The sequence below is a fragment of the Onychostoma macrolepis genome, chromosome 18, assembly GCF_012432095.1.
Source record: "Onychostoma macrolepis isolate SWU-2019 chromosome 18, ASM1243209v1, whole genome shotgun sequence".
Taxonomy (NCBI): domain Eukaryota; kingdom Metazoa; phylum Chordata; class Actinopteri; order Cypriniformes; family Cyprinidae; genus Onychostoma; species Onychostoma macrolepis.
The window spans coordinates 33,758,964-33,771,260 of record NC_081172.1 but is presented as its reverse complement, the minus strand read 5'-3'; the positions used below and the strand labels follow the sequence as shown (position 1 = coordinate 33,771,260).

General features: G+C 40.6%; 2 protein-coding genes across 5 annotated transcripts in view; one reads left to right on the top strand and one right to left on the bottom strand.

Annotated features, from left to right (window-relative positions):
• Positions 1–3,328, bottom strand: part of ppfia1 (PTPRF interacting protein alpha 1) — a 41,401-nt gene extending 38,073 nt beyond the window's left edge. The window contains 1 exon segment of the mRNA XM_058750871.1: positions 2,517–3,328. The gene's annotated coding sequence lies outside the window, so the exon portion shown is untranslated.
• A 1,198-nt stretch (positions 3,329–4,526) lies between these two features.
• LOC131524178 (suppressor of tumorigenicity 7 protein homolog) overlaps positions 4,527–12,297 on the top strand; it is a 26,578-nt gene continuing 18,807 nt past the window's right edge. For 2 of the 4 annotated variants that reach the window (XM_058751004.1, XM_058751002.1), the window contains exons 1-8: positions 4,553–4,668; positions 6,198–6,625; positions 9,107–9,189; positions 10,252–10,411; positions 11,068–11,122; positions 11,292–11,407; positions 11,508–11,583; positions 11,815–11,969. In XM_058751004.1, the coding sequence (XP_058606987.1) occupies positions 6,604–6,625; positions 9,107–9,189; positions 10,252–10,411; positions 11,068–11,122; positions 11,292–11,407; positions 11,508–11,583; positions 11,815–11,969 (667 nt within the window). In that variant the 5' untranslated portion in view covers positions 4,553–4,668; positions 6,198–6,603. Of the gene's footprint in view, positions 4,669–6,197; positions 6,626–9,106; positions 9,190–10,251; positions 10,412–11,067; positions 11,123–11,291; positions 11,408–11,507; positions 11,584–11,814; positions 11,970–12,297 lie in introns of all 4 variants that reach the window. The other 2 variants (XM_058751003.1, XM_058751005.1) reach the window with 2 other exon arrangements.

The window sequence follows — 12,297 nt, the reverse complement described above, 5'->3', positions numbered from 1 at the left end:
ACAGACTGAAGATCAGATCAGTAACAGACTGAAGATCAGATCAGTAACAGACTGAAGATCAGATCAGTAACAGACTGAAGATCAGATCAGTAACAGACTGAAGATCAGATCAGTAACAGACTGAAGATCAGATCAGTAACAGACTGAAGATCAGATCAGTAACAGACTGAAGATCAGATCAGTAACAGACTGAAGATCAGATCAGTAACAGACTGAAGATCAGATCAGTAACAGACTGAAGATCAGATCAGTAACAGACAGAAGATCATACCAGTAACAGATTGAAGGTCAGATCAGTAACTGACAGAACCAGTAAAAGACAGAAGATCAGACCAGTAACAGACAGAAGATCAGACCAGTAACAGACAGAAGATCAGACCAGTAACAGACAGAAGATCAGACCAGTAACAGGCAGAAGAACAGACCAGTGACAGGCAGAAGAACAGACCAGTAACAGACAGAAGATCAGACCAGTAACAGACAGAACCAGTAACAGACAGAACCAGTAACAGACAGAACCAGTAACAGACAGAAGATCAGATCAGTAACAGACAGAAGATCAGATCAGTAACAGACAGAAGATCAGATCAGTAACAGACAGAACCAGTAACAGACAGAACCAGTAACAGACAGAAGAACAGACCAGTAACAGACTGAAGATCAGATCAGTAACAGACTGAAGATCAGATCAGTAACAGACTGAAGATCAGATCAGTAACAGACTGAAGATCAGATCAGTAACAGACTGAAGATCAGATCAGTAACAGACTGAAGATCAGATCAGTAACAGACTGAAGATCAGATCAGTAACAGACTGAAGATCAGATCAGTAACAGACTGAAGATCAGATCAGTAACAGACAGAAGATCATACCAGTAACAGATTGAAGATCAGATCAGTAACAGACAGAAGATCATACCAGTAACAGACTGAAGATCAGATCAGTAACAGACTGAAGATTAGACCAGTAACAGACAGAAGATCAGACCAGTAACAGACAGAACCAGTAACAGACAGAAACAGTAACAGACTGAAGATCAGACCAGTAACAGACAGAAGATCAGATCCAGTAACAGACAGAAGAACAGACCAGTAACAGGCAGAAGAACAGACCAGTAACAGACAGAACCAGTAACAGACAGAATATCATATCAGTAACAGACAGAAGAACAGACCAGTAACTGACAGAACCAGTAAAAGACAGAAGATTAGACCAGTAACAGACAGAAGATCAGACCAGTAACAGACAGAAGATCAGACCAGTAACAGGCAGAAGAACAGACCAGTAACAGACAGAACCAGTAACAGACAGAATATCATATCAGTAACAGACAGAAGAACAGACCAGTAACAGACTGAACATCAGATCAGTAACAGACAGAAGATCAGATCAGTAACAGACAGAAGATCAGATCAGAAACAGACTGAAGATCAGATCAGTAACAGACAGAACCAGTAACAGACAGAAGATCATACCAGTAACAGACAGAAACAGTAACAGACTGAAGGTCAGATCTGTAACAGACTGAAGGTCAGATCAGCAACAGACTGAAGGTCAGATCAGCAACAGACTGAAGGTCAGATCAGCAACAGACTGAAGGTCAGATCAGCAACAGACTGAAGGTCAGATCAGCAACAGACTGAAGGTCAGATCAGCAACAGACAGAACCAGTAACAGACAGAAGATCAGACCAGTAACAGACAGAAGATCAGACCAGTAACAGACAGAAGATCAGACCAGTAACAGACAGAAGATCAGACCAGTAACAGACAGAAGATCAGACCAGTAACAGACAGAAGATCAGACCAGTAACAGACAGAACCAGTAACAGACAGAACCAGTAACAGACAGAACCAGTAAAAGACCGAAGATCAGACCAGTAACAGACAGAACCAGTAAAAGACAATATCATATCAGTAACAGACAGAAGAACAGACCAGTAACAGACAGAACCAGTAACAGACTGAAGATCAGATCAGTAAAAGACCGAAGATCAGACCAGTAACAGACAGAACCAGTAAAAGACCGAAGATCAGACCAGTAACAGACAGAACCAGTAACAGACTGAAGATCAGATCAGTAACAGACAGAACCAGTAACAGACTGAAGATCAGATCAGTAACAGACAGAACCAGTAACAGACTGAAGATCAGACCAGTAACAGACAGAAGATCAGACCAGTAACAGACAGAAGATCAGATCAGTAACAGACAGAAGATCAGACCAGTAACAGACTGAAGATCAGACCAGTAACAGACTGAAGATCAGACCAGTAACAGACAGAAGATCAGACCAGTAACAGACAGAAGATCAGACCAGTAACAGACAGAAGATCAGGGATGCGTTTCCCAAAAGCATCGTAAACTTAAGTACATCTCAGACCCACAGCCACCAATGGATCTACGATCAACTTCGGCTTACGAAGCTTTTGGGAAACGGAGCCCAGATGAGTAACAGACAGAAGATCAGATCAGTAACAAACAGCAGATTAGTAACATTACAGGGGTTTATTTACCTTGATTCTGAGCAGGGTTTGTTTCTCCTCTTCTCTACTGTGTCCAGTTCAATCACAACTAAGTTAACACATTTAAAATATCAACTACGACGCAAATTGTTCGTCAAGCCATTAAACTTTACGACATGAGTAAAATCAGTAAAGAATCACTTTTTAAAAAATTATATGACGAGGAATAAGCGAAAAAAATTAAGAAAACAAACGAGGCCTTTATAATGAGTGAGAAACATCACTCATTACTAGAGATCTGAGTCTTAAGTGATGGAGAAGACATCACTGATCAATCAAAGACGTCCGTCAGATGCTCACTGCCATTCATACACTCAAATATACATATAAATCATATAAATACCAAAATACTCATATATAAATAAACTCCAATAGCGGCCTGCGCTAGTTAGCATTAGCAGCTAAAGTAAGAGTAATCAAAATTATCCTCATGCAAGCGCAGGAAAAAATCAAATTTAGCCTTTAAAGGAAACACATAAAGCCGACGTTTGATGACGTGTTGTACTATTAAAATATAAATTAACGAAACGCGTTTATTAGAGTGAATTATTCTGACGCGTCACCATCTGATCCATGAGGAAAAACACCGGGATAAAAGTACAAATCGACCACTTTAAAAGCATAAAGCGTCCTTTAAACGACACTATCCGCAAGAAAAGTCTTTCGTCGGCCGGGTTGAGGTCGAAAAACAACAATTAATGCAGGAAAAAAAGAGTTAAAACAAAATTTCCAGCGAGAGTTTGTCGCTGCTCCAATTTCCTGCGCTCGCGAGAGGTTAGGGCGTGCTGACGTCACGACGCCATGCACAAATCCCAGGCTGGAAGATACAAAGATCATCTGTTCTCTCACGATAAACCCTATTCTCACGGTGACTGACTGCTTCTTTATGTTATGAAATGATCAGAAATGTAATCATTTTTATTTATTTACTTTATGCAAACATTGCATGCATAAATGTAGATTATTTAGAGGAGTTTCGAGGTAAACTTCATTAAAGTCCAGGTCCACTGTGACTAGAGGGCGCAGCGACATCTCTGAGCTGGTGTTGATCCTCGACTGGCGATTTTAATAATTAAAGTTATATTCTTGGCCTTTGTGTAAAATGTATCATTTATTTTAGTTTTAAAATAATAATCAACCTAATCAAAATGAACTGACACTAAACCAGAACCGTGTGTAACTAGTCATACCAAAGCTTATTTATTACATTACATTTGTCCAGACTTACTACAAAGGGACGAGCACATTGGATTCGAATAATGCTCAATAAAAAAATAAAATCGAATAAAAAGGTCACCTCAGACTGTTTCCACGGGTTTTGAGTTTGTAATCTTGAAAACACGTTTACTGATTCAAACACAGTGTTTAAAAGCCATTTGATGCTCTTTTGGTAAGAAAAGAAACACCACTTTAAGATAAAACGGGATATAAAACTATATAAAATGCCTCCTGCAGTTTTGTGCTTTTTTCATAAATTACAAATTTGACAAAATAATAAAAGAGGCTCAGACTAGCCTATTGCCTTATTTGTGACCCTGGACCACAAAACCAGTCATACGGGTCATTTTTTAAAATACTGAGATATACACATCATCTAAAGCTGAATAAATAATCTTTCCATTGATGTATGGTTTGTTATGATCGGACAATATTTATTTGTAAATCTGGAATCTGAGGGTGCAAAAACATCAAAATATTGAGAAAATCTCCTTTAAAGTTGTCCAAATGAAGTTCTTAGCAATGCATATTACTAATCAATAATTAAGTTTTGATATATTTACGGTAGGGGATTTACAAAATATCTTCATGGAACATGATCTTAATATCCTAATGATTTTTGGCATAAAAGAAACATGTATAATTTTGAGCCATACAATGTATTGTTGGCTATTGCTGCAAATATAGCTGTGCTGCTTATGACTGCTTCTGTGCTGCAGGGTCACACTGGTATAAAACCATAGACTGTAAAAAAACACGGCCCCAGTAAAGCGATCATTAGCAGTGGGCGGGGCCTGTGCTGCGGAAGGCGGGGTTTTGTGCGAGTGGGCGTGTCTTCATTGTGTGTCATGTCTGCTGTCTTTCTTTCTTCTTCTGCTGTTTTGTGTCGCGCCACGTTGATCGAGAGATCCTCCTCAGACTGCAGGTAAACCCTGAACACGACGGACGTGCGAATACAGATATTAAATCACGCAAAGCCGCTCATAATCCGTATGATTATATTGTCTCTTTCGCGCTTTTTGAACTTGAGCTGTTGTTGTTGTGTGTTAGCAATGCTAACTGTGCTTGTAAAGTGATCAACACGAATACCTGCGATTAATCAAGTGCTTATGAGCGTTATTAAGCGTGTTTCTCCCGCTGTGTTTTTATAAGCAGTTTATTAATAAGTTAGAGAATATATGGATCAAACGAGTTCCTGAATAACAAGGCGACACGTGTCAGTAAAGACCTCGTTTTATTATTATAATTATTATTGTTGTTGTTATTATTGACTATTATTCAGCTATTGTAGTTTAAACTGTGCTGCTGCTCATAAAGTCGGCCCTGAACACATGGAAAATGATGTGTGAAATAAATGAGTCATATTTGAGCAGAAGTGAGACTAAAGCCAGAACATGATGGTTTTCATTTTGTCTGTTGTATTAAAATAATCCTTCATCCAAACCCTTACAGACCTGCTTTCTTCAGTAAAAAAGAGGTTCTGAAGAATGTTTCAAGTTGACTTTCAGTGTATGGACCAAAAATATAGCGCTATTTCTTAAAAACACCTTGTTTTGTGTTCCAGCGCAGAAAGAAAGTCCTGCAGGTGTGGAAGTGAATTATGAGAATGATTCGGTGGAAATGCAAAACACATGATTTATTCTTCAAACAGGGAAATGTGCTGAAGTACATTATCATGAGTTCATGACACCGTGCTGCTTTTGTCCTGATGGATTCGGTCTTTCAGAAATCACGTCAATACACCTCTAATATCGTTTCTCTTTTGAATTTAAAATGAGTTTTTATGTTTAGGGGTGGCTAAAATGTCAGGGTGGTGCAACTGTTCTGATATCACGACGATAAATAATCTCAGGAGAAGAATTAAATTATTGAAAAGAACATTTTGAGTAGTTTGACATGGTTTATAACTATTGTTTCTATATCAAAACTGCTTATCAATATATGTAATACTTTAGATTGTCTGCCGAATTAGAGTCATGTGGTGCATACGTCATCATTAGATTGTTTTATGACGAGTCAAGGTTAGACAGAAAACGTCACGTCTTTGTAAAATAATAATTTAAAATATATATCTTGTTATTAAATCGATGGAAAAAAACAAGAGTAGCATAAGAACGTGACGTTTTAATTTCTGTATCACGGACGCAAATGAACAAAGAACGATACTTTGACAGCATTTCCGTATTAATTTTGTTTAATGTTTGTTTCTGAATCTAACAAAACATTTGTTACATTTGACGTTGTATTAAAAAAAAAAGGTGAACGTGTTGAACACTAGTGTATTGATGGGTTAACCCGACCGCAGATTGAGGTTTAGAGGACGTGTTACTGCACGGTTCTGTTGCTTTAAATCTCTAGCAGCACAGAAAGGCTGATCTGAGAGAAGTAATTAGACTTCATTAATTGTGTTGTGTTAATGATGGTGTGGTGTGTCACTCATGTTTGTCTCTGCAGCTTCAGTGTGGATTCGTTTACTCTCTTCCTGTGTGTGTGTGTGTGTGTGTGTGAGCGCTGTGATTGGTCGGGTCCTCCTCCTCTCTCTCCATCATCAGCATCAGTCTGTCAGCCGCTGGCCGTTCGTTTGTTCGTTGGCTCGCTGTCTCTCGGCTCGTGACGTGGCCGAGTGTTTGCTGAGCTTTTGTCTCGTCCTGGTCTGCAGCGCTCCGGATCGGATCGGCTCGGCTCGGCGCTGGAGCTGGAGAGGCTGTGAGGGCCGCAGCTTTAATGCAGCAGGAGGACGGCGGCGGCGCAGCATCTGGCGCGGTTGGTTGCATTGTGCGTTGATGACCCCTGCTGTGTAGCCGCTCACCCCACCCCTCCCGCTCCCCTCTCTTTCTCCATCACAGCTCCTGGATCAGCCATGTTTGGCACCGAGTCCTCATGTAAGTAGCCCATCCTCCACCGCCGCTCTCTTTATCCTGCATGCATTGTGCTCTGTGCGTCTGCTGTGTGTGCGCTGCTGGATCTGATTCACCTCACACACACACACACACACACACCTGCTGTCGCGCCTCGTCTCGTCTGATAAACGCTCGCGCTGAGCTGCTCAGTTAGCATCGTTTGCTGAGTTCGAGGCCTGCTTCTCTGAACGTCTCTGAGCGCTGTGCTTCTGCAGTTATTCTCCGGACTGTGAGCGCTGTGTTGTTCATCACACTGTACCAGCATGTCACGCGCTCGTGTGGAGATGCGTCTGCGTTCGTGAGGCAGGTGCTCGGTGCATCATTTCGTGATTTCTGTTTTAATATGATTCGATTGTTTGTTGATTGGATCGATTCATTAGCAGAGAAGTAAATTAGTGTCAGACCTGTTTGAATCGCCGCTCTGCTAAAAGATGAACTGAGAAAAAGAATTAGCACTAGTGATGAACCTATTAGCCTCATAAACATCCCCGAGTGAAAGCACGGGTCTATTTCAAAGAGCACTTTTGATATATGTGACCCTGGACCACAAAACCATTCACGAGTGTCAGTGTTTTTTTTATTGAGATTTATGCATCATCTAAAGCTGAATAAATAATCTTTCCATTGGTGTATGGTTTGTTGGACAATATTTGTCTGAGATACAACTATTTGAAAATCTGGAATCTGAGGGAGCAAAAAAATATCAAAATATTGAGAAAATCACCTTTAAAGTTGTTCAAATGAAGTTCTTAGCAATGCATATTACTAATCAATAATTAAGTTTTGATATATTTACGGTAGGAAGTTTACAAAATATCTTCATGGAACATGATCTTAATATCCTAATGATTTTTGGCATAAAAGAGAAATGTATAATTGTGACCCATACAATGTATTGTTGGCTATTGCTGCAGATATATCTGTGCTGCTTATGACTGCTTCTGTGCTGCAGGGTCAGGTATTGGTACAGTATGATGAAAACACACAGACAGGTTTGACAGAATACATACGGTGTGTTTCTGAGCACACGCAGGCTGATAATTGTTGAATTATTTTTATTTTTTGTTTTGTTTGCGGATGACAGAACTCTCTTCTGCTCACCGAGGCTGCATTTATTTGATCAAAAATACAGTAAAAATTGTGCAATATTATTACAGTTTCAAATAGCTGTTTTCCATGTTAAACTGTAATGTATTTCTGTGATGCGCAGCTGTATTTTCAGCATCATTACTGCAGTCTTCAGCGTCACATGAACTTCAGAAATCATTCTAATATGCTGATTTGCTGCTCAACAAACATTTCTGATTATTATCAATGTTGAAAACAGTTGTGCTGCACAATATTTCTGTGGAAACTGTGATGCATTTTATTTCTCAGGATTCACAGATGAATAGAAAGCTCAAAAGAACAGCATTTATTTCAAATAGAAATCTTTTGTAATTTTATAAATGTCTTTACTGCCACTTTTGATCAGTTTAATGCATCCTTGATGAATAAAAGTATTAATTTCTTTTAAAAAATCAAACGTCCCGAGCCCATGTGGTTCTGATGTGACGGGCGGGTGATTGCTGGACCGGTCAGACGCTGGTTCGAGCCCCAGTGTGGTGAGTGTGGGTGGGCTGATGAATGGCGCGTCTGTGCTGGAGTGGCTCTCTCCGCTGAATGAAAGAGCGCAGCTGCGGTCAGACGGCCGCCGTGTGTTCAGCGGGCGGCTCTCAGACCCGTCGCCGTCACGTGATCACCTGTCGCTCTCACTGACTGCAAGAGAACGTTCACACACAAATAAACGTCCCGTCATCATGCCTTTCCAAACCCACGAGACTCTTTCTTCTGCGGAGCATCAAGGAAGAGTGACTCGACTGCTTTTGTCTGTACCGTGAGGGTCAGAGACGTCCATCAGCGTTCGTTGTTTGGACCAAAAAACAGCTGTTTTCTATCTTCTTTTGTGTGTAACAGAAGAAAGACGTTGGTACAGGTTTAAAGCATCACGAGGGAGAGTAGATGATGACAGAAGGATGGTTTGAGACGATCAGCAGTCCATTTGATCTTACATCGATACAGATTTTGCTGTATCAAGCAGCAGCAGTGAACGGACTGTTGTGATGTAGATGTAAAATAATAACTACGTTCAGATGCTCCTCATACAAATTCTTCTTACAAAAGTCTTCCCAGAATGCATCTGACAGGAAGTGGTCGACAGATCAGCTGATATCCTCCCCTGATATTCATGTAGTTTTCTGGCTAGTCGTGTTTATTGGCGTTAGTGAAACAGGAAGTGATGCGGTGACGCTCCTCGGGCGTGAATGACCTCAGCAGGCTTTGGTGAGCGTTAGATGAGAGATGTTCTGATGACCGGTGTTAACAGCTGAGATGAACACGTGCTGCTGTTTCTCTGCTGAACTCGTCTCTGGTTCTGATGTGTTTGTTCTGTCTCTGAACGTCTGTTTTGTGTGTTTTCTGCAGTGAGCATGTTCCTCAACACTTTGACCCCTAAGTTCTACGTGGCGCTGACCGGCACCTCATCCCTCATTTCTGGACTCATACTGGTGAGTTTGAGTTACTCCCACATGAACAAACACTATAGTCAGTTATAGTAAATACTGTAGTAAAGCACTTGAATTATATTGTTGTGGTAATTCTGTAGTTGCTGTGGTAATATAACAACTATAGTAATATAAACAAATTGCTTTACCCAATACTGTACTAAGTTTTCTACAACTATATTATACTACAATACACTACAGTTTACTATAGTAAAAACTAAAATAAACTACAGTAGCATTCGTTAACAAAGTGTTGTAAATACTATAATATATGTGACCAGTCATAAGGGTCAATGTTTTTAAGATTTATGCATCATCTGAAAGCTGAATAAATAATCTTTCCTCTGATGTATGGTTTGTTAAGATAATAAAAGGACAATATTTGTCTGAGATGCAACTATTTGTAAATCTGGAATCTGAGGGTGCAAAAAAATCTAAATATTGAGAAAATCACCTTTAAAGTTGTCCAAATGAAGTTCTTAGCAATGCATATTACTAATCAAAAGTTTTGATATATTTACGGTAAGAAATGTACAAAATATCTTCATGGAACATGATCTTAATATCCTAATGATTTTTGGCATAAAAGAGAAATATATAATTTTGACTCATACAATGTATTATTGCTGGCTATTGCTGCAGATATAGCTGCTGCTTATGACTGCTTCTGTGCTGCAGGGACACACACATACAGTATAATACACTTTACTATAGTATGGTTCAAAAACACTATAGTATTGTTTACTATAAATTACTATAGTATTTTTTCATGTGGGCTGCAGAATGAAGTGACTTCGCTGGAATATAAAGGATCTGAATGAGCCTCTAGAGCTTGTTTTGTGGCTCTGTATTAATTTAGTTTAATCTCTTCCTTGCAGTTTAATAACCAAATTGATTCTGTCAATAAAAGCAGCTCTGTGGGTTTTATTAATATGTATTTATCAAGTTAGAATCATTACAGAAATTGAGTTAGTTATTGAAAGAAGCAGCTGAACGTATTGAGTGTTATTATTCAGACAGATGCCTGTGATGATGATGATGATGATGATGATCTCTGTGCTGCAGATCTTTGAGTGGTGGTACTTCCGGAAGTATGGCACGTCCTTCATCGAGCAGGTGTCGGTCAGTCACCTGCGTCCTCTGTTAGGTGGAGTTGATAACAGCTCGCCCAACAGCTCCAGCAGCAGCAGCGGAGACGCCGAGTCCAGCCGGCAGAGCGTGTCAGGTCAGACCCAGAGAACCAGCTCCTCAGGAGAACTACAGCCTTGCTGTCATCACAGGGGTCAAGACATGGATTTTCTATTGTTTTAATATGTTCCTTGAGGTTTACTTATAACGCTAATAAAGGTTTGGACACAAAAATACAAATAAATATGTGGAAAAATTATCATTTTCAACCCTCATTCTGACCCTCTCTCTAAAAGGGGCGTGTCCTTTAATGCTCGTCATTTATGATTGGCTAACGTCGCTGAATAGGAAACGGTATCAACGCCCCCTCGCCGTTAGCAACTGAACGCCAGTGGGCGGGGCCTATTGTGAGAAGAAGACTATTTGTCGATGTCTTGCTCTGGAGGCGTGTTTATGCAAATGTCTGTGCCCCTGTGATGTCACCTCGTACCTCGGATCCAAACGAGCCGTTTTTGAAGCTTGATTAAATAAATGCTTTTTTTATAACGAGGAGGACATTTAATTTATGCAACTTGCAGGATGTTTTAATGGTACAAACACCTCTTATATGCCAAAAGATCAAGACTAATTTGATTTCTCATATCATGACCCCTTTAACACACTGTGGTTAGCTGTTAATCAGTCACTCACTGGGTAAACCCAGATATAGTCCGTGTGTATTTGCTAATGTTTCGTGTGTGTGTGTGTGTTTAGAGTGTAAGGTTTGGCGAAATCCTCTCAATCTGTTCAGAGGAGCTGAATATAACCGGTGAGTGAATGTCTCAGAGCCTCTTCAGTGCTTCATTTGATGCAAAAACAAGCCTGAATATCTTCACCTGTCTAGTAAATGCTGTGTTGGAATCAGGGCTGATTTCTTTCTTGTTCTGATGAGAGTTGTGAGCTGCGTTGAGATGCTGATGTGAATGTGTTTGCTGCAGATACACGTGGGTGACGGGAAGAGAGCCGCTCACATACTACGACATGAATCTGTCGGCACAAGATCATCAGACCTTCTTCACGTGTGACTCTGATCACCTGCGGCCTGCAGACGCCAGTAAGAGCACAGCATTACCATCAGCATCCAGAGCGTTCAGCGCAGTCCCGGTGTTTGAGGACCTGTGGCTAAGAGTGTGTGTGTGTGTGTGTTCTGACAGTAATGCAGAAGGCCTGGAGAGAGCGGAATCCTCAGGCTCGGATCACGGCCGCTCATGAAGCTCTGGATCTGGAGGAGTGAGTGTGTTTCTGTGCTGACAGACGTGAGCTCACTCATTCACTGAGAGATGAATCTGCCCGTATTACTCCAGCAGATATTTCCTGTAGCTTGTGAAATATGTACGTGCTGTTGTAATGTTCTCTCGGCACGTTTAGTTCTTCGCTGTTGTCCTGTGCTGTCGGTGTAAATGTGTGTGTGTGATGGTCAGGAGCGTTTGTTTGCTGATGGATCTGTTGTGTGTGTTGTAGTTGTGCGACGGCGTATATTCTCCTGGCCGAGGAAGAGGCCACGACGATCGTAGAGGCAGAGAAACTCTTCAAACAGGCGCTGAAGGTCGGAGAGAGCTGCTACCGGCGCAGCCAACAGCTGCAGCATCACGGAGCACAGTATGAAGCCCAGCACAGTGAGTACACACACACCCCTGATATACACACACACACACTGATATACACACACACACACACACACACACACACACACACTGATACACACACACAGGGTCACAGAGAGGTCAGTTGATATGTTTTCTCTGTTGTCAGTCATTTTCACTCATACTGAATCATTTGAGTATGTATAAGACATTATATAATTATATTTACAGTATTTATATTTTTAAAGTATTTATAATAATAGAAATGATCTTTTGGTGTCAACATTGATTTGTATACACACTGTTGTGTAGTTATTGTGCTGTTTGTGACTCGTGCAGTGCAGCTGATCTTTGTCTTTCT